Source organism: Oreochromis aureus, linkage group 2 (genome assembly GCF_013358895.1).
Source record: "Oreochromis aureus strain Israel breed Guangdong linkage group 2, ZZ_aureus, whole genome shotgun sequence".
NCBI lineage: Eukaryota > Metazoa > Chordata > Actinopteri > Cichliformes > Cichlidae > Oreochromis > Oreochromis aureus.
Window position 1 is genome coordinate 13,949,884 of NC_052943.1, and position 24,785 is coordinate 13,974,668.

Genomic DNA, 24,785 nt, shown 5'->3' on the forward strand with positions numbered 1-24,785 from the left:
TTGATGGTTATTTTAAGTTTTCTCCCATTCACTTTCACAAATATAGACACGCTTCTTCAGAGAGTGTCTTCACCAATGGGAACACCTTTAATGGGGATGTGTGTGTGGGATAAAATAAATGATAAAAAAAAGCTGCAATGCCTTCATTTCATACTTAAGTGGTAATTTTTTTCACTTTACACAAAAATCACAATCATATGTTTAGTGGTATATATTTAGTTTCCAGACTGGAAAAACAAAGCCAGTGGGAAAGACCTTAAAAATGAAAGCTTCACTCTATCTGAAGGCCACCAGATGGCGATATCTGTGGTGCTGCAGTTATTTCTGTGTTTATCCGATTGCATCAATTTTGTTAAAGTTTGAAGCCGCTACTTTCCTGCTGAGTTTATGGGCTCGGTCACACACTTTCGGTTATACATTTTTACACAACAGTGGCAGCACAGATAACAAGTTTTACAGTTTGAATAATGTTTATGTGCTGTGCCGCCATCTTGGTTAAGTTGGGTTTGGTGGGGATCTTTCGACTTTTCGATTTGGAAATCCATTCCAGTAAAACGTTCCAGCTGGGAACTCACAAATTCCCACTTTGTTTGGAATGTATGACTATTAAAATGTGACTTCAGAAACCAGTGGCTAATATTAAAGGATCTATAATATTTATGACTATTAGTAGTTTAGTTGGAGTTAAAGTTTTAATGGCTAATTTAATTAGATTTTATATTGACTATCAAACTAAACTGAGAAGCAACTTTTTGAGTGAATATTTTTAAATACTGAAATATAAAATGGTAAATACATTTTGTTTTAGCCTTAACTAAAGCTAGCTGGGACTATTTCGCCAGCTAGCTTTTTCAGTTAGGCAACATTTGGCTGGTTGGTTAGAGGACAGAAATTCACACTCAGATCTTAGGTAGTTAATGATATGCACATAATAGGTTTTTATTTTTTCTGCTGGTCGCCTCCAGCCTTAATAGAAGTCATTTCTCATGATAAACACACAAATATTCCTTGGGGTATTCCAGATATCCCAATTGTTTTCCTGGGAATGGCCTGCTGAACATGCATCCTTCCTACAGACACTAGGAGGAGGAGTAATTAAATTGTTGTTTTTTTCATTTCAAAGTCCTGAGTGTGGTGGGGAGTTTGCTCCACATGTGGCACCTGGAGTCCTCCCTGGGGATCTGCACTAAGTGCCTTTGTACTGTCATCCTGTCAAAGACACTGTCTTTACACATCCTGTAACCTAACACAGACTCACAGTTAAGGAGAAGGGATGTGTTTCTGTAAGACACATAAAGTCCCTCAATTCTCTCTTTTCATGCCTCCCTCTGTCCTGTCATTCCCTTCAGCTGGAGAGATTTGCTACAGCCAGCAGCCTCGCTGCTTTGCCCTTGAACTGAATGAATTTCAAAAGGAAACAGTGCCTTAAAAGGATGACAGTGTCAGTGCTCTCATATCAGAGCACATTTTGCTCTAGTGAGAGGAAATCCACTTTATATTGTTACTAGTTGTGAGGCGGTTACCTTGAAAACCAGGAGGGTTTTGGCCTCACCTTTTCTATCCCCCTACTTTGTCCTCCAGCTCCCCTCTCCTCCCCAATCCTTCACCGACTCTGTGGTCTTTTCTATGGGTATGAACAGAAGCTGTGCATGCAGATAAGTGCCTAAAAACACACACAGATTGTACAAACACTCCCAGTGGGGGTCCGATTAGTGAGCTACAGAAGGCATTGTTTCCTGCCATCCAGGATCGGCCCTCATAACAGAGGGAAAGCTGATCCTGCCGTTCATGGGATTGGGGTATTTTAGTCAGAAATAAAATCTTGTTGAAGTCGCTTGGAGGTAAGGAATGAGAAATCTGTACGGCATGGGGATTTAGTTGGAGTTATGACATTCAAAATAAAGTCACTGCCTGTGGAATATCGATTGTGGTGCACATCAGCATATTTTAGAACAGGATGGGCTGCTATACCTTGGAGACTGAGTGATAAGGGTGAGTGAAACCGCGTGATGCATTTCCCTTCAGCATCTCTCCTGCACCATCTCCACAAATTGCTGAGAGAGATGTCCAGCCACGCTCGCATTATACTGACCCGCTCCGCATTATGTTTCAGGCTTGACCCTTCATCTCACTGTACTGTGCTTTTTAATAGGTTACTCTGTGAGTTGACAGCGTAGAGGATCTGCGTTCAAACCAGTTCTGCCCAAGAGAGCCAGAAAACTAGTTATTCAAAAGTGTGGCATGGCAACAATCAGAGTTTTTTTCCCCCATCTGAGGCATTAGAAATGGTTTATATTAAGCCACTGTACTCTGTAGCACTTATCTAAGTCTGCTTATATGAAGTTGTCTGCTTTGCATCGCAGCATCATCAAGCGTATTTGCTCCTCTCGCAGACTTAAATGCTCATCTGAGATTCCCTTGGAAATACAGAGCTGCTCTCCGGTTTCCCTCCCAGAAGCAATATAGTTGCATTAAAATCTGACAGGCAATCAGTGTGCATGTGTGTGTAAGTATGTGGCTTAAGGGCTGTGTGGTATCCTCTTAATACGATTGTCATGTGAATATTGCCACCGAACTTGAGTTATTTCGCTCCTACACATGCTGTGTAGACACCCTTATTACGCCCCCTATGGACACACACACACACACACACACACACACCCTCCTCCAAACAGCCCTGCTGTCTGATTCCTCTGGGACATCCTGGTCTTCTGAGCTGGCAATGAATTGAGTCACACTTCATGATGGAAAGATAGAAGGTGAGAATAAAAGTGCTGGGGAGGTTGTCCGAGATGCCCCAGATGGAAGATGAGCACATTTTGTGCCCCAGTCCTCCTTCTAACCACTCACCATTTTCTAGTGAGTGGCCTCTGTTTCTCTTATTATATTGTATTTATTTTTGTGTTTTTCCATAATCTCAAGGAACATAAGATTACAAGCGCTGAAGAACAGAAGCAGGATTAACAGCTTTAAAGAATGTCATCTGTAATACCTTTTGATCCATCTTTAATCTTAAGGTCCAAATATTAATGTTTTTTCCATCCCAAGTCTGTTTCTTAGACTGACGATGCTTTTATTTTTCTCCAGCCATATACTTGAATCTATCCTTCTTTGAAACCTTCATCTGCTCTTAAATTTTCCCTTAGACTTTTGTGAAATGAGGCCGGGATCATCAACACTGATTTCCAGGTTAAGTTTTTTCCTTTTTTCTGAGTGATGATTTCAAACTTATCCACATGATTGAGGATAAAAAATAACTTCTGCAACAAAAGCATGTGCTGTTCCCGGGTCTCCTGCTGCAGTGGTTTAACTTGCGGCCAGTAACAACAGTGAAGCCCAGCATTACTTCAAAGTTCCTTTCTTTGGATGGATCCTGGGAATTTACCTGGTCTGTATGAGAAAATCCCAAATAACTGGAGCTGGTGTCATCCAGCTGGAGCAGCTACTGACGAAAGAGGATGTTTTGCCTTTTTTTGGTCTTTTGAGCGGCAGCAGAGTGATCTGTACAGCATGACTCTTAATATTGTGATGCAGTAGTTGCACACTGAGATGCTCCTGCAGCCTCAGTTCTCCATAATCTCTAAAAGAATAATTATATCCATCAAGCCATTAGAGCCACTTGTATCAGTTACCTTATTGCTTTCTTCCCACTCAGTGCTTAAAGCAATCGTGGAGAGTTTTCTCCAAATAGATTGGACTACTACCCTCTACTTTGCTTTTTTAGACCCAAAATGGAAACCAGTATCTGTCAACTGGGGGAATTTCTTGTAACTGTGTTTCTAACATACCCCAGTGGAACACATTTTCCCAATAACCATTTAACCTTTATTTATGAAGAGACAGAAGGGAGTAATGAACAGCAGTCATACACAGGTAGTGTTCATGGCCCTTGCAACCATTCAGCATATGAGGTGCCTGTTCAACCAGGTGAGTTACAGTGCACAAAGTATGAAAAGCTACTGCAGCATTCAGTGCTTTTGTGGATTTAGCCAAATGACATAAGTATATGTTACTTGAGGCTATAAAGCTAGCATAAAAGATAGAATTCAGTGAGTGAATCTAATCAGCACCTAAACACCCCAAATATAAATTGATATCTGTTACACTTGATGTAAAATGGTACTAGTACCCTAGATGTAACCAGTCCGACATAGTGCATCACTACAAATTATTCAAAACTCAACAAAACATCATGTATATATTCAATAACTGACTTTAAAGCTACAAATTTAATTTGGACATGACAGGTAAGCTTTAAATTTACGCTGAATCTCACTCTTGCTGAGCAGGGCTTACTGTTGAAAACATTCTTCATCTTCCTCTCCTTTCCTCTCTTTCTTCTCCATCTCTCAGTGTTAATGTTTTTTCCCTCTTCCTGGGAAACACAGCAAGTGCACATGTAGCTCACAGACACGTTTTGTGACAAACTGCACAGAAACGGTTTGTGTGTTTGGTTATATTCGTTGAATTGTTTGAAATTATAGTGGCTCCTCTTCTGTAGCTAGCTAGATGCTTAAATACCGGGATTTAATTTCCAATGATGACATTATTTTCCTACTATGAGAATTGGAAGTACATATTTATCAAAGACTTTTAGCAGTTTAGCAAAGTCCCCCCATCCCCAGTTTCTGTACTCCTCACTTTGAAATGAGGACACAACTTTAACTCAAACTTGAGCTAATCCACTGCAAAAACTTCTGCCATGGATTTGGGACGCAGCGTTTGTCAAAATCTTTTTCTGCGTACTGATTCAGTCAATACTGCTGACATGCATGATAGACAGGCCTGCTTCAGCATCTCTGGAAGAGAGATAAGTAGCACTGACTACCTGCAGCTGTGACTGCAGTGCTGTGAGAACCATCACAGCCACCCACTCCAGGCAGACTAAGTCCCCAGACTGCATTGCTGAATTTAAGAGTGTCGCAGCAACAGCACACTTTCATTTTCTAGCCTCTGCTAAAACAAGGCACAGTTTTAAATATGTGGATACATTTTAATTAAATACTTGGCAGACCTAAGCATTTAGGCGCATAGTGTCACTCGTATGAAAAGACATGGCTTGAGCTTTTTTATTTACTTTTTCCATAGAATGGCTAAATACTGTATTTTATCTCCTTTAAAAGGGGCTCCCATCTAGTTTTCCTTCCTTCCCATACGCCTGCTAAATCCTTGGGTGTTTATCTTGTCACATCAATCATTATTTCTTTGGATAAAATCACATTTCTCTGAGTCTAAATGACAAAACAGTGTCAAACCTTTTACTTTTCTGGGCGATTCGCTGTTGGGTTCATTATTTTGTGTCCCAGGTGCTGTTCCCACCCACTCTGACACAATGCACAAAATAAAATGAGCGATTACGCCTGAAGCTCATTTTCATGTTAACAGGGTGAAGAACTTGCTTTGATTTCTTTAAACGGGTGATCACTTCTTTGATTATCTTAGGATTTCAGGAAATATATTCTCTGTTTTTTTTAAACAACACCACCAAAAAAAACCAAACAAAAAAACTAAACCTTCGCTCACTTAAAATATCTTATACAGGGAGAATGCAGCCCCAAACCTCCCACATCTTCTTTGATGAAAGCATGGAGACAAGTGGCAATTAAATTTCACACATCAGTGAAAAAGAGAATCTTGTACTTTTCAGAATGAGTCAAATCAAAGGTGAATGAACATAAATAGTAACACACATAGTTATGTGTACGTACTGTAGCCCCCATATATGAAGCCACACTTAGATTAAACACCTTATACTTAATGGGACAGTCAGAATGTGCCGTAATCATTGTGGCTTCTCTTGTGCGTCATTCAGGATGTCAAAGTCAGGCCATCAAAAACCCTGGAGAGCAAAGGCACACTATCTTCTCTCCTTGTACTTGCTGTCACTTTTCCTATCTCTTCTTGCCACTGTCTCTCTCTTTGTATCTGTTTTCTATGCACTCTGACAGTGGTGTATTTTTGGAGGGTAATTAGTTCCTTCAGAGTGTCCACAACTGGCTTCCAGGCTCATCCTGTTAAGCACATGCCTGATCAAAGAGCCTCCCACAGGCCACGGGTCTTCCAGCAGCTTTTGGCTCCTGTAGCCACGAGAGACAAAGACAGACTCAGTGTTTGGCTTTCTAATTCTAAATCAATGTGGCTTTTTAAGGGTGAAATGCATGACAGCTTGACTTGGCTTCATGTGCAGCAATACAAAGGCTTGTCACTTTGATACAGCACAAAGTGAGGGGAAGGAATGAGCACATGTCCGGTGAAATGAAACATGAATGTCAAGCTGATTTCTCTTAGGACAGTGATTATGGTAACTTCATTCTAAACCTTGAGGTAAGGTGAACTGATAAAGGAAAAGGACTTGGTTTATTTTCAGTGCTAGCTACGACCATTAGGGTTGGTTTGTTTGAGGTTATTCTTGGTTCCAGTGGTTTCTATCACCATTAACTTGGCTTTTTAAAAAACACATATCTGAATGATCATACCAATAGCCTGTTTCTATGACTGAAAAAAACAAAAAGACAGCCAGGCTGACCCAAATCAAAATTTTGTCTCACTGACTTTAACTACAAAGCAAGTGGAAATTTTGAATTACTAACCTGAAATTTCAAGCTAGTAATTCAAAATTCAAGATACTAAACCAGAAATTTCTTTACCCATGGGAACATTTTTTTCAGTGGTAGAGTGGTATATGCCAAACCTTTGTTTGAACCGTCTGAAACAATAGAAGCGTATCTGAAATGTGAGTGTATGTATAAATAATACAGTCCATAGGTGATTGAATGAATGAGACCTGTAGTAAGAAAACAATCTGAGTGCTCAAATGAGTAGAAAGGTAAATTATAAGTACCATTCCATTTCAGGTTCGAGATTCAAGATTATTTATTTTTCACATGCATAGTTAGACGAGTACAACGCGCAGTGAAATGTATGCTGACATGCTCCTCGACTTAGCAAAAAGAAAGAGAACATTACATTATACATTAAGTGAATATATACAGGAGGACATTATGTGCAGTAAGTAAGTGAATTATGTACATGAAATTAATTAAATAAAATAGACAATCTGGAAATTTTAAATTGAAAATCTGAAAAATGTACATTGTGCAAATGGGTGTTAAAGTGTCTAAAAGAATCCGTCTGGGATGTGTTAGGAATAAGTCCTGTCTCTGTCACTTATGGATGCTGTGGGAGGGTGGGGGTGCATGTTGTGGTTTTGGACCTGGATGGGTTGGGGATAGAAGCTCCTCTTGAGTCTTTCTGTTCTTGCTCAGATGGTGCTGAACCTTCTGCCTCTGCACCCACTCCACTGGAGCTTCGTTGATGATAATAGGCTTGTAGTCTCTGTGCTGACTCCTTCTGAATTCCACCACCAGTTCCTTGGTCTTGCCGACGTTCAGCTGGAGGTGGTTATCCTGGCCCCACGATGCCAGATCATCATTTACCATCCTCACTTACCAGACCAGTGGTTCTCAGTGTTTTTAGATTACCTTTTAATATTAGCTTAGCTCACTTGGCACCTCCTCCAACCCCTTCCCCAAAAGAGTACTACAGAACAGGTATCGATAATAAGGAAACAAAACAACTGAGTCAGGCTGCAGTGTAAATGAGGCCACACAGAGCCGTTAGTCTGGCCATAATGGTGTTTTGCTTAACCAGAAAGATATGAAGCAGCCATAATCCATGTATAAGATATTAGAACTTTACAAAACTGTTGTGTTGAAAATAAAAAAGTCACAGACGTTACTTTTGGAAGCACCCTCACAAGCACAGAAATTTAATCCTTATGCTGACTCTCAGGGACAAGCAGTAAAAGCTGTGTATAATCAACTGACATGTTAGTGCAAAGGTTATAATTAACTTCCTCTAAACTAAGGCTTCTTAACATCTTCAGTGCCAGAACAAATAAAGGGAATTAGAGGAGTGAATGTGTCATTGGAGGGAGGGGAAAAATATATTGGAACAAAAGGTCCAATTAACTGGCTGATTATAATTGCCCTGGTTTTCCCTCAGCCAATTAGAGGCTTAAACAAGGTTCTGAGAGTGCAACGAATTAGGGAGCAGTGGGCAGTTTTTAAGGCAGGTACAGAGAGCAGAAATTACACAAGTGTCCCCAGAGAAAGTTCTTTTCATTAAGCTTTAAGACTTAGATCGCCTCTGCCACTGACCTCAGAAAACTTCAGTGCAGTTTTGAAGTCACTACATAATTTTCAGCTTCTTACCCACTTAGCAGGGGAGCAAGATCTTAAGAACAAAAATCAACCACACTACTGTGGAATAAAATCAGCTGTGGCCATGTTAACAGGCTCTTTTTAGTTTTCCCCCCGTTTTAACACACACGCTTAAAAGGGGACTCTGCTGTGATTCGCCTAGAGTAGAAAAGCACCCCAACAATCTTGACTCAGGGATACTTTCTCCATCTTCAGCCAGGCTTGGCTGTAGTGTGTGTTTTTGCTCCAAGTGTGCTATACTGCACAAACAGGAGAGACTGATTAGCAAAGTGTGTAACAGCTGTGCCAACCGGTCACACCTGGCACTGGCCTCTTGATTGCCAAGCTCCACCTCTTCCTCCTGCAGCTGACATAACTGCTCCCCACCACGTCAGTTTTCTGTTGTCTTCTTCCATTTTACTGCCTTAGATTGTTTTGGTAACACTGGCTTTATGAGCAAAGGTAATCCTGATCCTGAGTTTGATGGAAGCAAAGAATATCATTTTAGCGCGTAAGCTCAGCCTGCCAGGGAAATTTGTAATTCCCATCTAAGGTTGGAAAAAAAAAGTAAAAGGCTTCAAAAGTGTTTACTGATTTAGATTTTAACCTTTTAGACTCACAAATAAACTAACTTGGAATAAATTCTCTGAAAATGTATTTATTCCTGTAGATTTTGTAAAATCTCCAAAAATAAAAAAATGGACTGATGCTAAACTGAAAAGTCTGAACCATATTCATCTAAGTGTACTCCCTGTTGTAATAAATGCAACTTTAGGACTTCAGTGTATGGGTTGTTATTATGAAATATTTGTTCTGCCACACAGGTTCCTCAGAAATGTGCTATATTAAAGTGACGCCCTCACTGAAAGTCAATTTTTATTTAAGGTGACTGTGTTGGGTATTGTGTGGTGTGAGTACATACAAGCCATATGAAAATAATAATGATTAACTAAGCACCCTGGGAAATGGAGGAGTGCTTGCTTCAGAGCAAACCACTGGTTTATTCTGCTTCTGCTCCATCTGAACTCAACTCATGCCAGTTCAGTTTATCCAGTTTAGTAGCCTCATATCACTTTATATCTGAAATATACATTTGCTTGATGGCGCACGTTTCTGGTAGTAGTTTCTGTTACAGTTTGGTAATAAGTTGGTAAAAGTGTTATCATATCATTCAAATTCAAATCTATGCTATTGGGTAACGGGGCAGAAACTAAGAGTAATCATGTTGAAACAAGCATAAGCTTACGAGGTTAAACCAATTAGTAATAGTCTAGTAATATTTGGGAAACAATATGATAACGTGCTAAAAATAAAATGATAAAATCTGTGTATTTAAATTTTTTATGAGGCGACTACTGTTTGTATTCAGCTGATAATAACAGTGTACACTGGTTGATGCTTTCATATATTAGGATACTGCTATCATAATTTTGGAACAGCTAGTTGTGTCAGATCTGCACTCCTCCCCGAGGCTGGTTCTGCCAGAGGCTTCTTCCTGTTAAAAGGGAGTTTTTCCTTCCCACCGTTGCACCTCACTTTTGCTCATAGGAGGTCATATGATTGTTGGGTTTTTTTCTGTTTTGTCTGTATTATTTCAGGGTCTTTATCTTACAATATAAAGCGCCTTGACACAACTGTTGTGGTGACTTGGTGCTATGTAAATAAAATGGATTTGAATTGAGCTGATTTAAGTTGCCTGTTTTTTGAGACACGTCTGCAGTCAAGGGAAACCCGGTCCAACATAGCTAACAGACTGCCTGCTGCACTTGACTTAACTTCCAAAAATACATTTATTTGTCAAGTGTTGGTGCTCGTTCTCCATGACTTAATTGCTTATGATAGAAGGAAGCCAAATAATTCAAAGAATAGGGAGCAGCAGTAAGTCTGATAAAGGTCAAGCACTGAAACTCCAGAAATAAACTTGATTTTGCAAAACAGACTGCTTGGAGTGTTGGATAGGTTTAAAACATGACGCGAATAACACACCGATGACCAAAAACATGAAAAAAGCATCAAAATAAGAAACCAAAGCAGTTTTCTGTGGTTTTGTAGAGAAACAGAAACAGATTCAGACAGAAAGCGTCCCGTTAAAGCTTGATGTTTTATTTAGTTGTTGTCAAGGAAACAAACATTTCGGGGAATATGGCTCTTTGCGTGTATATGGGTCCTACTTGAATACATTCAGACCCATCTCTAAAATGCAGTTCACTAAGTGCAGGTTTAATGGTTTCTTAGCAGACTGAAAACTGTGTCCGGCATTTCATGACTGGGATGCTGTGATGCATGAGGTTGGCCTCAGAGGTTAAAGCATTTATTATTTAAGGGTTTTCAGCCTGAACAAAATTAAAGAGTTCAAAATTTAAGGGTATAGAAGGCCAACCACAGGCATCCTGTGTTTAGTTAACCAAGATAAAAAAGGGTAGCAGGGGATAAAGAAACATGACAAAGAGCAGGTGAAAAAAAGTGTGGGATGGAAGCACGGAGAAACTTTAAAGAAGGCATTTCTGTGGTTATGAATAGATGTGAGGAAGCTCATTGAAGCCACTAGAAGAGTGTTTCTGAGGGCTTGCTGGTAGCGTGAGTGCCTGCTGTCCCGTGCGAGGCAACATTTTCTGCTTGGACAGGCGTGGGTCTGCATGTGCCATCCCAAGCACCGGCGTTACAAGTGGCAGCTTTCCACAGTATGACCTTCAGTCCAGACTTAGACACACTTACACGTCTGCAGACACTTTGGCCAAAGACACATCATTCTGTTTTGCTTAAAGCCTCTTGTGCTTGCAGATTTTCTTCAAGCTTTTAGGCTTTAATGTCACCATGTAAACATACAACTGAACCAACACACTTTGATCATTTGTAGCCCTCTCTCCTGTCATTGAATAAACAGCTTAAAAATGACTGAAAGTCAAACTGAAAGCCCCAGTGCTGTGAAGACTGGTGCATATATTTACCTTTTTTGCTCATCACTGTCAGAAGTACAATGAAGGTGAATGGAAGTTGATTTGTGATGCTTAGCTTTAGCAAACTGCTGCAAACATATTTCCTTACATGTATCCGCATGGCTAGATACCTCCAGGAGTCAGTCCTTTAATAAAGCTGTAGGTGGATGTGTTGTTTGGTCTGTCTGCAGTAACCATATAATGAAAGTGAGGAAATGTTGAACCTATTCTGAGTAATATGGATTTATTGTGAAAGCTCACATGTATTGTTTGCATTTTCTCTCCTTCACACTTTATGTTTTTCTTACTTTATCACTCGCCGGTGAATTAAACCCTTGATATTACCACGTTCAGGACACAGGCGTTTTTATGTTTCTATAGTGTTTGCTTTAGAAGACATTAATGTTAATCCTTCTGAGTGTATGACCTTTTAGTTACATTGAAGTCAAGTTCAGTTTGCTAGCAGCGCTGGACAATGCCTACATTTCAGCTCACTAAATGTGAAGCGACAGGTTTCCCCCTTATTTCCCTGGTAATAACTTATCATCTTTTCATTTCATTATTAACATCTCCATCCTATTTTTTTAGGCTGTTTTTCATCTAAGGCAGAGGACAGATTATTCCGAAGGTTATTCCGAAGGTACAACCAGTTCATCCGACCAGTAGAGAATGTGTCGGATCCGGTTACTGTCGAGTTTGAGGTGTCCATATCTCAGCTTGTCAAAGTGGTAAGAGGGTAAAATCAGTATAACAAATAGGTGTTTGATTAAAATCAATAAATAATAAGGCTTGTCTATCTTTGACGTCAAATTTCCCTGTTTATCTTTTCAGGATGAGGTGAATCAAATAATGGAAACCAACCTGTGGCTGAGACATGTGAGTGACAATCACGAGCTGTGTTTTTATCTGTTCTTTTGTTACTTGTGGATTTTGTTAAGATCTTTTTGTTTTAATCCCTGCTCGTCTTTCAGGTGTGGAACGACTACAAACTGAGATGGACCCCCTCAGAGTTTGATGGGATTGAGTTCATACGAGTTCCGTCCAACAAGATTTGGCGGCCAGACATAGTTTTGTACAACAAGTAAGTGTTAGAGCGTAGATGCTAAGAGGTTGTCTATTCATTATCTGAGAAATCTAGATGTCTGCATTGTGCTATTTTCTGTTATTTTCTCTTTTGCTTCTGAAGATGCATTTTCACATCAAAAGCAACCACACACAGTAGATATGCACACCCTTTATACTTCCCTAACACAATTTACTTTCACTTGCTAGCAGTACCCTCTTGTCATTGCCTAGCGGTGTTAAAACTCTAATCAACTACTTATTTCAAACATATCTGTTAATTATATGTATTTTGGCCTTTTTCTCTCACAGTGCTGTAGGTGATTTTCTTGTGGAAGACAAGACCAAGGCTCTGCTAAAATTTGATGGAACAATCACCTGGGTCCCTCCAGCTATTTTTAAATCCTCCTGCCCCATGGACATCACCTACTTCCCTTTTGACTACCAGAACTGCTCCATGAAGTTTGGTTCCTGGACCTACGACAAGGCCAAGATTGATCTGGTGCTCATTGGCTCAAAGGTGAGAAGGACCATCTGGGGTTAAACGAAATAGATCCTTGCATAGATCCTTAAGAAATCTCTTGGGGATTTATTTATTTGTTTTTAGCATTTTTATGCATCATTATTGAGAAGAATTATTTAGCACTGCACAGTAGTAAGTGCTTATATCTTCCAACTTGCTTAGATCGCTTCATTTTTTATGTTTGCCTTCCTCCTCTTTATACAGTCCATTAGGTAAGTATCCTTAATGCACTTTCATTCTAAGAGATGACAGTTGCACAACAAAGCAACACTAACTTGCTATGTTACACTATACTGCCAAAAGTATTCGTCCAAATCACTGAATTCAGGTGTTCTGATCACTTCCATGGCCACAGGTATATTAAATTACGCACCCAGGCATGCAGACTGCTTCTACAAACGTTTGTAAAAGAATGGGTCGCTCTCAGGAGCTCAGTGAAATCCAGTGTGGTGCCATGATAAGTTGCCACCTTTGCATCAAGTCCAGTCGTGAACTATCCTCGCTACTAAATATTCCACAATCAGCTGTTATATTATATCACAATGGAAGTGACTGGAAACGACAGACATTCAGCTATGAGGTGGTAGGCCATGTAAAAACACAACGTGAGGTCAGCCAATGCTGAGGTGCATAATGCACTGAGGTTGCCAACTTTCTGTAGCGTCAATAGCTAAGGGCCTCCAAACATTATGTGGCCTTCAGATTAGTTCAGGGGTGGGCAATCTCAGTCCATGAGGGCCGGTGTCCCTGCAGGTTTTAGATCTCACCTTGGGTCAACACACCTGAATCACATGATTAGTTCGTTACCAAGCCTCTGGAGAACTGCAGGACATGTTGAGGAGCTAATTTAGCCATTTAAATCAGCTGTGTTGGTTCGAGGACACATTCTGCAGGGACACCGACCCTCGTGGACTGAGATTGCCCACCCCTGGATTAGTTCAAGAACAGTAAGTAGAGAGCTTCATAGAATGGATTTGGCCATGCAGCTGCATCCAAGCCTTACTTCATCAAGCGCAATGCAAAGCAATGCATGCAGTGGTGTAAAGCACGCCACCACTGAACTCTAGAGCAGTGGAGATGTGTTCTCTGAAATGGTCATCTGGCTATCCAATGGACGAGTCTGGATTTGGCGATTTCCAGGAGAATGTTACTCATCTCACTACATTGTACCAAGAGTCTTGACTTCGACCTGACAAAACACCTTTGGGATAAATTAGAGCAGAGACTGTGAGCCAGGCCTTCTTGTCTAACATTTGGCCTCTTTGTAAGAATGGTCAAAAATTCCCATAAACTTGATTTCCTTGTGGAAAGCCTTCTCTGAAGAGTTGAAGCTGTTACAGCTGCAAAGGGTCACCTGACATCATGTTAAACCCTATGCAATGAGAAAAGAATATTACTAAATTTCTATGCATGTGACGGCAGATGAGCGAATGCTTTTGGCAGTACATTGCAGCTTAGACTTTGGATAGTCTGAATTAGAAAGTTAACTTTTTTCTGTTGAGAGGCAATTGGAAATTGTAAACATGTGTTTGTTGTCTTTCTTTCAGAAAAACTTTATAATGTGTTTTTACCTGGAATTCAGAATGTGATGGATTGGGTTGGTCATTGTCAAAGGAAAGACTGATAATGAGCAAAACTTATTACGATGTGAAAATTGACAAATGTATTTAAATAGACTACTTTTATAAGAAAGACTGATTCAGTTCTCTTCAAATTAACTTGTTTTAAACTTAAAGATACAATAATTTTATTTCTAAAAACAGCTTTCACATTTGCACTTCACCAGGTGAACCTAAAAGATTTCTGGGAAAGTGGAGAGTGGGAGATTATTGACGCTCCAGGATACAAGCATGACATCAAGTATAACTGCTGCGAAGAGATCTACCCTGACATCACCTACTCCTTCTACATCCGCCGCCTGCCTCTCTTCTACACCATCAATCTCATCATCCCTTGCCTCCTCATCTCCTTCCTCACAGTGCTGGTCTTTTACCTCCCGTCTGATTGCGGGGAGAAAGTTACCCTGTGTATCTCCGTCCTTCTCTCCCTCACTGTGTTCCTGCTGGTCATCACTGAAACCATCCCTTCAACATCTCTTGTCATCCCCCTGATTGGCGAGTATCTCCTCTTCACCATGATTTTTGTCACACTCAGCATTGTCATCACTGTCTTTGTGCTGAATGTTCACTACCGCACACCTATGACTCACACAATGCCCGAGTGGGTAAGGGCTGTGTTCCTTGGCGTGCTGCCCAGAGTAATGCTGATGAGGCGTCCTATTGACCAGGGCTGCTCCTCACCTGCCAGAATTACAGGAGGGACAGGAGGAGGAAGCAGCGGTGGAAGCAAGAAAAGAAAAAACAGTATAGGAGCAACAAGTAGCTCAGGAAGTGTAAGTGTTGGAGGCATAACTGGGGGCGTAGCCTGTCCGCCGCTGGAAAGCGGTGCAGGAGGAGGGGGTACGTCCTCAGCTGGTGGCTCGATGAACTGTGTGGAGTATGGTGAGATGAATCGTGACATGAAACGGGACATGAACAGAAGGTTCCCCTACAGAGGCAAAGAGGTACCGACTCCTGTCCCACCGCCAATGGTGCCACCACCACCACCTCCTCCACAGCCACCTCAGACTCAGGGGCCCCAGGAGTCAGAGCTGCCCAAGCCGCCGAGGCCCATCAATGCTTCATCGCCGGTAAACGCTGTCGTCGCCTTTTCTGTGGTGTCTCCCGAAATCAAGCAGGCCATTGAGAGCGTAAAGTACATCGCAGAGAACATGAGGACTCGTAACAAAGCCAAAGAGGTACGCAATGTGGAAAACACAATTTTATTTATGTCAATATGCTTTTCAAGTTATACTATATAGACAAAGTACTGGGCCACTTCTCTTTGAGTGTAGTGCTGTAATAGGATACCAACATTCAACAAGGCAGTTTGGGAAATTTATTTCCTCCTAGATATTCTTCAGTCAACTGTGAGGCAGTCTTGCAAAGTAGAAGCATTTAAGAACCACACTCAGCCATGAAGATAAGACCAACTTAAGATACAGAGCACGATTGCCAAGTGCTGAAGCGCCATCCATTTACAATGTGCAAATGGATGGACGGTACTTAAATATCGCCTTTCTACTCAATTTGAGCACTCAAAGTGCATTCGGCAAATTGCACACATTAATACAGTGCTTTTATTTATAGTTAAGCACTTTTTGTCCAGCACATATCGATGGATGCATCAGGGGAAGCTCAGTTCAGTTGGTCCATGTGTTAATATGTGAACACGTGGACAAAATACTGAGCTGGGGATCAATCCACCGACCTCCTAGTTGGTAGACAATCTCCTCCAGCACCCAAAAAATGTGTTTATAATGCGTAAAAGTCACCAAGGCTCTGCTGATTCAATAACTGATGTTAACATCAGCACAAAAACTGTGTGCCGAGAGCTTCTCATTGTAGGTTTCCAAGGCTGAGTGGCTGCTGTAGGTGTGCTGTGTAGGTGGTCCATTACTTTTGTCTGTATAGGCTATAGAGTCGTCTTAGCAAGTTTGGACAATGTGTAAAATTTAAATAAAAACAGTATGCAGTGATTTAAAAATCATTCAAACCCTATTTTTGTATTAGAACAAATTAGAAATGATTTTTTAAAATTTATTTTTAAATAATATATGGTTCCATTTAAGCCAGAAACATTTTTCAAGAACAGCCAGAATTGGGACAAGAAACAACAGCTGGCAGCAAAAAAACTGCTGGTGAAATATATATAAGTTACTGAAATCATTAAAAAGTACAAAAAAAAAGACCCTTTCAGTTGCTTTCAGAAGTAAAGCTGGGAATTAGGTTTATCTTTTATGAACTCAGAGGTTTAGAAATGACTTTTATCAACATAAAATGCAAAATTGTTTGTACAGTCTGTCAGCTATGGTACATAAGTCATTAAAAGACTGAGAAAATGTGGAGAAATTTCTGAACATAGGGAACAAAGGCCGAAAAACAATGTTGAATGTAATGACTGATCTTTGGGCCCCTGGGCAGCACTGCATAAAAAACACCCATGATTTTGAAATTGAAATCACCACATGGGTTTAGGAACACTGAAAGCCACTCCTCAGTAAGACACTTACTCACTGCATAAATAGATCAAATTCAACCAGAGGAAAAAAAAAATTAAACAAACAAGCAGTGTTTCCCTCTGTGCCCCTGGTCAGTCAAATCAAAATCTCTTTGAAATCTTTTGAAATCAGTTTTTGGCCATTGTACTTTGTACTTATTTCGGCTAAATGTAGGATTTAAATGATTAGCAAATCATTGCATTCTGTTTTTATTTACATTTTATACTGTGCAAACTTTTTTTAGAAACACCGTTGCACTATATGCAAGGAAAGATGGGAAAAGCCTGAGAGCGAGCTGTGTGAAATCTGAGTGACATCAACATAAAACTGGTTTGGGCTACAAGTGTGAAGTTAAAAATAATCCAGTTAAAGAAGAGCTAAAAACAAGCCTTTTGCTTGTCTGTGCCTGAGGCTAGAAGCTTGTGGTTATATTAGTCACTACAAGCAAGACAAACAGGGAAATTTTTAAGTGGTTGTGATATATTGTTGAAAATATAGTCTCCTGGTTTCATGAAAGAAAGACCATTTACTAATATGTGCATGGAAAAGCTGTTATCTTATGCAAAAACAAGTGTACCCAAAATTACAGTTGGGTTTATGAAATTGTGTCCAAAGAGGAAGGAAGAAAAGGCAGATCTGTTGTGGGCAAAAGACCTGCAACTGACAAATAAAGGCTCATCATCATCATCATCATCATCATCTTTCCAAAGTGTTTCCACTGGAGTGATGATGGTTAAATAGTAATAGTAATAATAGTGTTTTGTAAAACTGGAAATAATGGCCAAAAGGCAATGGTATTAAAAATTCATACATGAAACATTTGTACGTTCAATGTAGTCACACACTTTTACATATCTGCTGTTAGTAAAATGAGGGCCAATATGTCAGGCTTTGGTGCCTTAATTGCTTTTTTTGTTCTGTGCCAGGAGTGTAAATAAAAGGTCAAGCAGGTATAACAACAATGTTCAGTTGAGGGACTATGCGTTAACGATTTTTATAATAATGTGTTGCCATGCTATTCAATCTTATCACATAATTTTACCACATTACTACGATTACAGGGATTACATTACTATGTTGAAAAAATTTTATGTAGCTGTGTGCAGCACTCAAGCTAAATTGATGCCAGCACAACCCTGAAATGCTACTTAAAATAAATATCCAGACATTAATAACAGCAAAGAAGGCGCAAAACCTGAAGGTAGTACGCTTGTTAGAATTTATATACGTATTTACATTACATGTTATAGCTTGATAATAGGTGGGGTTAGGTGTTAATATAGAGGAAAAGAGACAATAAACATATACAATTGAATTACATATAATTTCAGGTTAATAACCAAGTAGTAGCATATCTCAACCACGTTTTTGTTGTTAATTAATATTATATATTTTTTAACATTGGTAATAATAGACTTTATAATGCTTGTAATGTGGTAATAAAGAGGAGTAATGTGGATTAAATGTAATATTGTCTGTTAGGCAAAATCATTTAGTAATGTTTTGGTAACAATATGTTAACCTGTGAGCACTGAAATGGTAATTTCTGTGCAGTCCGAAGCTAAACATTATTGCCTTATTGCCTTTTTATTTTATTTTTATTTTTGCCATTTCTATTTAATTTCAGTCTCGTTGCAGATTTTAAACAAAGTGCACAGATATAAATCTGCATACACATTATTATACATAGTTATTGGCACATTATATACATTTGAGTTTAATATAAGTCAGCTAAAATCCGTGGTAGTTATTACCTTACATGTATTTAGATGACACTGTGTGGTCATTACTTCTTTATTTCAATATTATTACTGCCCTATTATAATGCTGTTTTTAAGCTGTAACCTAAAATTCTACCAAAAATGAACTATTTTGTGCATTTGGGGAAAATTTAGCAAATATTGACAACCAAACCAAGAATCAGTTATTGTAGTCTGACCACCTACACACAGTTTTCACTAATATTTTGCATTCTGGCAAATTGAGGGAGATGCAAACACAAAGTCAAAAATCAGTCAAAGACAGCATCTCCCAGCAAGAGAGGCACCAAAGAGTTTACCGCAAACTCATAAATGACCTCCCTTAATCATACCCTGTCTTAAACATCAGTGATAAAAATAAAAATGTCTGTTTTCTAGACCTTTAATAGATTTTAGAACAGATTTCCCCCCCAAATATATGCAGAACATAAATAATCACACACATACACATAACCAAGCATTACTACATGTGGTTCATCTATGCATAATAGATGAATTTCTACCTAGCTTGGTAAATGGCTTGGAAGCCATTTACAAAGGGCTGCAAAGGGAGTGTAAAGCTGCTTGTTTGTCACAGATAGAGGGCTTTGTGCATTCCTTCCTCACACTCTGGATGGTCCTGATATGATTGTTGCTGCTGCTCCAGCTTTACTTAGCAACGCTTGGATCTTTCTTGCATGCAGAATAGCCATACGGCCTTCTATATACACACAATGGCATTATGGTCACTGAATCCATGATCTTATTGTCCACACCTGACCGATCAGGCCACACTCACACTATATTTAGCACTGTGCAGATGTATTAGACACAAAAAGGATGTGAGGAAGCCACAATGCCATAAATAGCGTTTATCAGTTAACTTCATACTAAAGTTCAGTAAATTAAAAAAAATCCTTGCAAACTGGTTAAAGCTAAATAAAGAAAGTAACAACTATTTATTCTATAAAGGATTCCACTGGGAACATTACTCATGATCCACAACAAATAAATAAATCTTTTAAAGACTTTTATGAGGCTTTACACTCATCACGGCTTAATCTCTCTGATGCTGACATTGCAGAATTTCTTAAATATATAAATATACTGAAACTAAATGACGACGAGATTGTGGCTCTGGATTCACCATGAAGACCTACAGCATCTCCCAAACAATAAAGCCCCAGGGCCACATGGTTTTTCAGCAGAGTTTTACAAAGAATTTTGGCCTCTACAAGCACCTACGTTTTTCAGAATGGTCACTGAAATTCAGAATGGTCAGACTCTGTCTCTAAACATGAACTGTCATTAGTCTACCTTCTTAAACCAGGCAAGGATCCTGCATTCCCATCCAGCTACTGCCCCATTTCAATTATAAACGTTGACCTTACAAAGTCCTTGCCAGAAGATTAGAAAAAATAACTCCATTCATAATATATTCGGACCAAACGGGCTTTATCGAGGGTCGACAATCAGTGAATAATACACATAGACTAATAAATATAATAGATTATTACTCCATCAACAAATTAGAAACCACAGTTGTCTCCTTAGATGCAGAGAAAGAATTTGACCGGATAAACTGAAAATTTGTATTAGCAGTTCTGCATAAATTTGGATTTGGTTCATTCTTTATAGACTAGTTTAAAACACTGTACAGCTTTCCAAATGCTTCTGTTAGGACAAATGATTTTACTTCACAAAGCTTCAACCTACATGGTATAAGTCTTCACTTATCCAAACTAGCACCCATTTGAAACAATCCAGATATTTATCATCGTGACATCATGAGAAAGGGATTAACAATCTAGAACGTGTACACTGATTATTCATTAATTAGTGTTTTTTCTGCCTGTCCTGCCTTAGACATTGTCATACTATACCGCATTTAATATAATAACTGAAATTACACAAATAAGAATAAGAAAATAAATAAAGAGATAAAAGATTCACATGAACAAGAGGAGCCTATAAAGGTTCTATATAGCTGTTCTTGCAAAATCAAAATGTGTTTGGCACCACAGTGTATTTAGATCACAAAAAACAGTGAATGTAACAGTTTGTGCCATAAAGTTCACAATTACCATTAAGCAAAGGTCGCTTGAAGACATTTGGAAGAGGAAAGAAAGACAATGTGCTCTGGTTATTTTTATTCTTTTTACTTTAAATTTCCTTTGTTTTCTCTCCTCAGGTGGAAGATGACTGGAAGTACGTTGCCATGGTCATTGACAGGATTTTCCTGTGGGTGTTTGTGACAGTGTGTGTGCTGGGAACTCTGGGACTCTTCCTTCATCCCCTCATCAGTTTCTTTAAATGAACCACGTCTCTAAGTGTTCACTTTTTCTCTTATTTTTGTCTACTTCTGTCTCTTTGCGCCACTTCGAGTACTTCAAGAATTATTCCCTTTGCAGGTCTTTCGTGTCTTTCCCAGATGCCGTTGACCTCCTTTTCCAGCTTTCTGTTTCTCCTTTATCTGCCTCATGCTCTTCGCTGGGATTCCCATCATCAGCCATCCCTTCTAGCACTCGGCTGTCTGTTTTCTCACACGACTTACCCAGATTTCCTCATCCTTCTTATGCTTTTCAATGTGCAATTGATGCTGTCTGGTCTTACTTTAACAGCCTCTTTTTTAAAACCCTGCTCTTCTTTCATTCTTTCTTTCTTTTCCATCGCTGCTTGTCTTTTCATGGTAATCCTCTGTTTCTCGTTGAGGCTGCATTTCAACCACTCTGTGTGTTTAAGTGAAAATGTCAATTTTGTTATGATTGTTGTACAGTCTTAAACAATGTTACAGTGATAAAAAAAAAATTGCAAAATTTTCAGGTAACTGTTTAAGGGAATGTTGTAAGTACTGTATAAGTTTGAATAATTTCAAAGGGAAATGCATGATTGACTTTTCACTAGTCACTGTAAAGATTTTTGAGAGCTGTGCACAATATGACCTTTAAAGCTAAGAAACAATATTGCAGTCTTGTGTTTACTTGTTGTCAAATAGAAGTTATCTGTATTTGTCCCAGTAAATATCTGTAAAATACTGTATAAGTGTCTTATGCATGGCTTTGGATAATGACACTGACTATGGCTATACACCTTTAAAGATGTAGGTTTTCAGGTCTAATTATGCACCAAATTTCACAGAATCGGTGAAACATTTACAATGTATAGATACGCTTTGACTTGCACAATGTAGATTAAACTTATAAAAGACGTGAAATAAATTGAATAACAAATTAAAAAAATTGCTGTAGTCTTTTCTAACAAATAAATAAAAATTTCCTGTGTGGAGTTTGTACTTTCAGTCCTTGATCTGTAAGGTGAGTCATTCAGTCGAAATGAAATACAGATCCCAAAGGCTGAAACCCTACTTGAGAAGTTAATGCCTTTTTGTGTGTTATAGGACTTGTGTGTCTGTGTATGAATCCTAAAAATGAACTTGCCACTAATAAATAGTAATACATACACTGGATATGAGATATAAATAGATACAAGTGTCACACAAAAGACAATAATAAGATTCAGCAATACCAGATTACAGTGAAGTCTAAAGACTGAAGTCTGAAGACTTGGAACCTTAATTTAAGTTATACAAAAACATGGCCAGCTCTATAAATTTTCTAGCATAATTATTTTCATTATTATTTGTGTAAGGGGCTATAGTACATGTGCAACATTCATTTCATTCATTTAGTCAAAATCTTTTTCATGTTTAGGAATAAATACCAAGTCAAAAAATGTCTTGATGCATGCTCAATCATCCAGGTAAGGAAATCTCAGAAAGCTGATCCAAGTGACTTCTTCAGCCTGACTATACACACCACACTTGTAAGACAATACATCATTAAGTTGATTTTGAAGACAATGGATTGTTAACAAACCACTCTACAACTCAAAACTTTTTGAGGTGTTATTTTAACAGACCGAACAACATGCACGCAAACACTACCAACAATATAACCACCTCGGCAGATGGAGATAATAATTGAGAAAATTAACCTTTTCTGATTGTGCCACCAATTTCAAGCCAAAATCAGGACAGGAAGTTCCTGAAGTACAATCAGGATGACAATGTGTCATCGGCTGGACTTGAGTTATCTAACACACTGATGCACATAGGCAGAAGACAGGAAAAAGGCTAAAGCAAAAGTACAAACTTTGCCTTTTCTTACTTCCCTGCTCTTTTCTTTCCTCTTTCAAAGGTCACAAGTGAGACTGAATGTCCCTGTCAGCTCTCACAAGCCTACACACACACACAAGCAAAAGTTCACGCCATCCAGCCCTTTCCCCTCAAGTCACATTTGTGATTATGGCTTTGAATTGGCCCACACTGCAGCTCCCAACAATCTACTGCTCACACTTAATCCCTACTTGTGTCTACACACTGAGCCTGTACACATTAGTGTTTGGGTAAGAGTGTGTGTCAAGAGGAGACGGGGAAGATTACACATGTCACCTGAGGAAGTGAGAGCGAGAAACACACACTGAGACAGAGAGGGTGGAGATAGTGACAGAGTGAGTGTTAATGCGAGTCCATATGAGCACTCGGTAGCAAGCGTCTCCCTACATACAGATTATGGCGTGCATGGAGTCCGGCTATAAATATGAAGATGAGCAGCAGCCGTATCGCGGACACACATACTATCCCATCAGTCTCAGTCTGCATCCAGACAGGGTCATTTTAGTGCCACAGAATGAAGAGCTCATCCTGAGAACTACCAAATACTCTAGCTATATTTGGACAGTATGCATCCAATTTACCTAACAGCCTCTCCTCCAACTTATTGCAGCATTTAATAGGGAACGAATAAGGAGTCCTCACAACACCTTCATCTGTAATTTTATCCACTAGACGAAGATGTTTCCCTTTGATGTATTTGGATGCCACTTATAGAATATGTTGAGAAAGACTCACAAATTGGCTGCTTCTAGAAAGCTGCAGCCACTCAAAGCCGAATTTGTAATGGTGTGAGTTTGATATTTTGCAGCTGCACTGTGGATCTTTCTTGAATGATTGGACTTCAAGAAGGGACTTGGTGGCAGTCAGAGACCAAAGCAGAGTGCAGCAAAGCTCTGGGTGGTAAATTCAAGGATAATACATTATTAAGCCGGCCACATGGATGAATATTTTACATGATTCTTCACTGTTGACGCAACTGTTAGCATCCAACTCCTGGATATGAGGAGTCTAGGATGATGAATTGCTTTTGGGGGTTTTTTGGTTCAGGTTTGAGGTTTAAGGACTAAAGTAATTAAAAAAAATCATAAAATCATAGTTTTAGCACACATTTGTTTTCCATAAAAAAAGATCTTGACATTTTTTCCCCAGATGAGTTTCTCTTCATCTTTTCTCATCTTCTGTCTCTTTCTCTAGCTTTCCATGTTTGCCTTGTCCACTACTTACAGGGATTCTGCCCGCTAAGTTGCAGGGAGCGAAAAAGGGACATCTGCAGAGGACCACTTGAGCATGCTTGGGAGAACTGGGGCGGGGTTGTAGGGTGAGACAGGGGCATACTGCAGAAGGGTGGATGGTGAATTAGGGTAGCCTCTTGTGTAGTTGGGAGCAGAACGGTACATGCCTGTGGCCAGTCAACCATGGATAAGTAAAGGAGACTCTCCGCTAAATAATTCATTCCAATGGGAGCCTTCTGAACCCACGCACAGACGCACACACACATACAGGGTTCTCTCGCACACACAAATGGCTGCTTCTTGAAGTAGAATGCTGCAACAGCCTTACACCAAACACACACTCGGCAAAGAGCAGGCTTCTAATTTTACTCTTTGATGAATATTTGCAGACGGATGAAGAAACATTGTCTTGGAATAAAGAAAGAACATTTTGGTGGAACAGCGACAGCAAAAAATGCTTCAAGGTTGTTTTTGGCTTGTGAGCAAACATCACAGAGAAACGCATACAATACTTTGATAAATCAAGAAACAATCTGAATCGTTCACCACTGAGTGCCGAGGCATTTACAGACCCGATTCCTAAAAAGATGCTGCATTAAATGTAAATTTTAAAAACGTTCCAAGCATTTGCAAATCTACATTTTAGTCTCAACAGAATAAAGAAAACATGTCAAATGTTTGAACTGAGAAAATGTTGGGACACGGACATGTTTACCACTGTGCAGAATCCCCTCTTCTTTTAACAACAGTCCATAAATCTTTGGGAACAGAGGAGACCAGCTGCTGGACTTTTGGCATAGGACAAGAGGCAGAGTGCAC

The 24,785-nt window shown here is 39.4% G+C and overlaps 1 protein-coding gene across 2 annotated transcripts in view; it reads left to right on the forward strand.

Annotated features, from left to right (window-relative positions):
• The window catches only part of LOC116318477 (neuronal acetylcholine receptor subunit alpha-3-like), a 32,770-nt gene extending 11,005 nt beyond the window's left edge, over positions 1-21,765 (forward strand). For both annotated transcript variants that reach the window (XM_031737519.2, XM_039618851.1), the window contains exons 2-7: positions 11,726-11,865; positions 11,969-12,013; positions 12,109-12,218; positions 12,512-12,719; positions 14,509-15,519; positions 20,752-21,765. In XM_031737519.2, the coding sequence (XP_031593379.1) occupies positions 11,987-12,013; positions 12,109-12,218; positions 12,512-12,719; positions 14,509-15,519; positions 20,752-20,877 (1,482 nt within the window). In that variant the 5' untranslated portion in view covers positions 11,726-11,865; positions 11,969-11,986 and the 3' untranslated portion in view covers positions 20,878-21,765. The remainder of the gene's footprint in view (positions 1-11,725; positions 11,866-11,968; positions 12,014-12,108; positions 12,219-12,511; positions 12,720-14,508; positions 15,520-20,751) is intronic.
• The last annotated feature ends 3,020 nt before the right edge of the window (positions 21,766-24,785 follow it).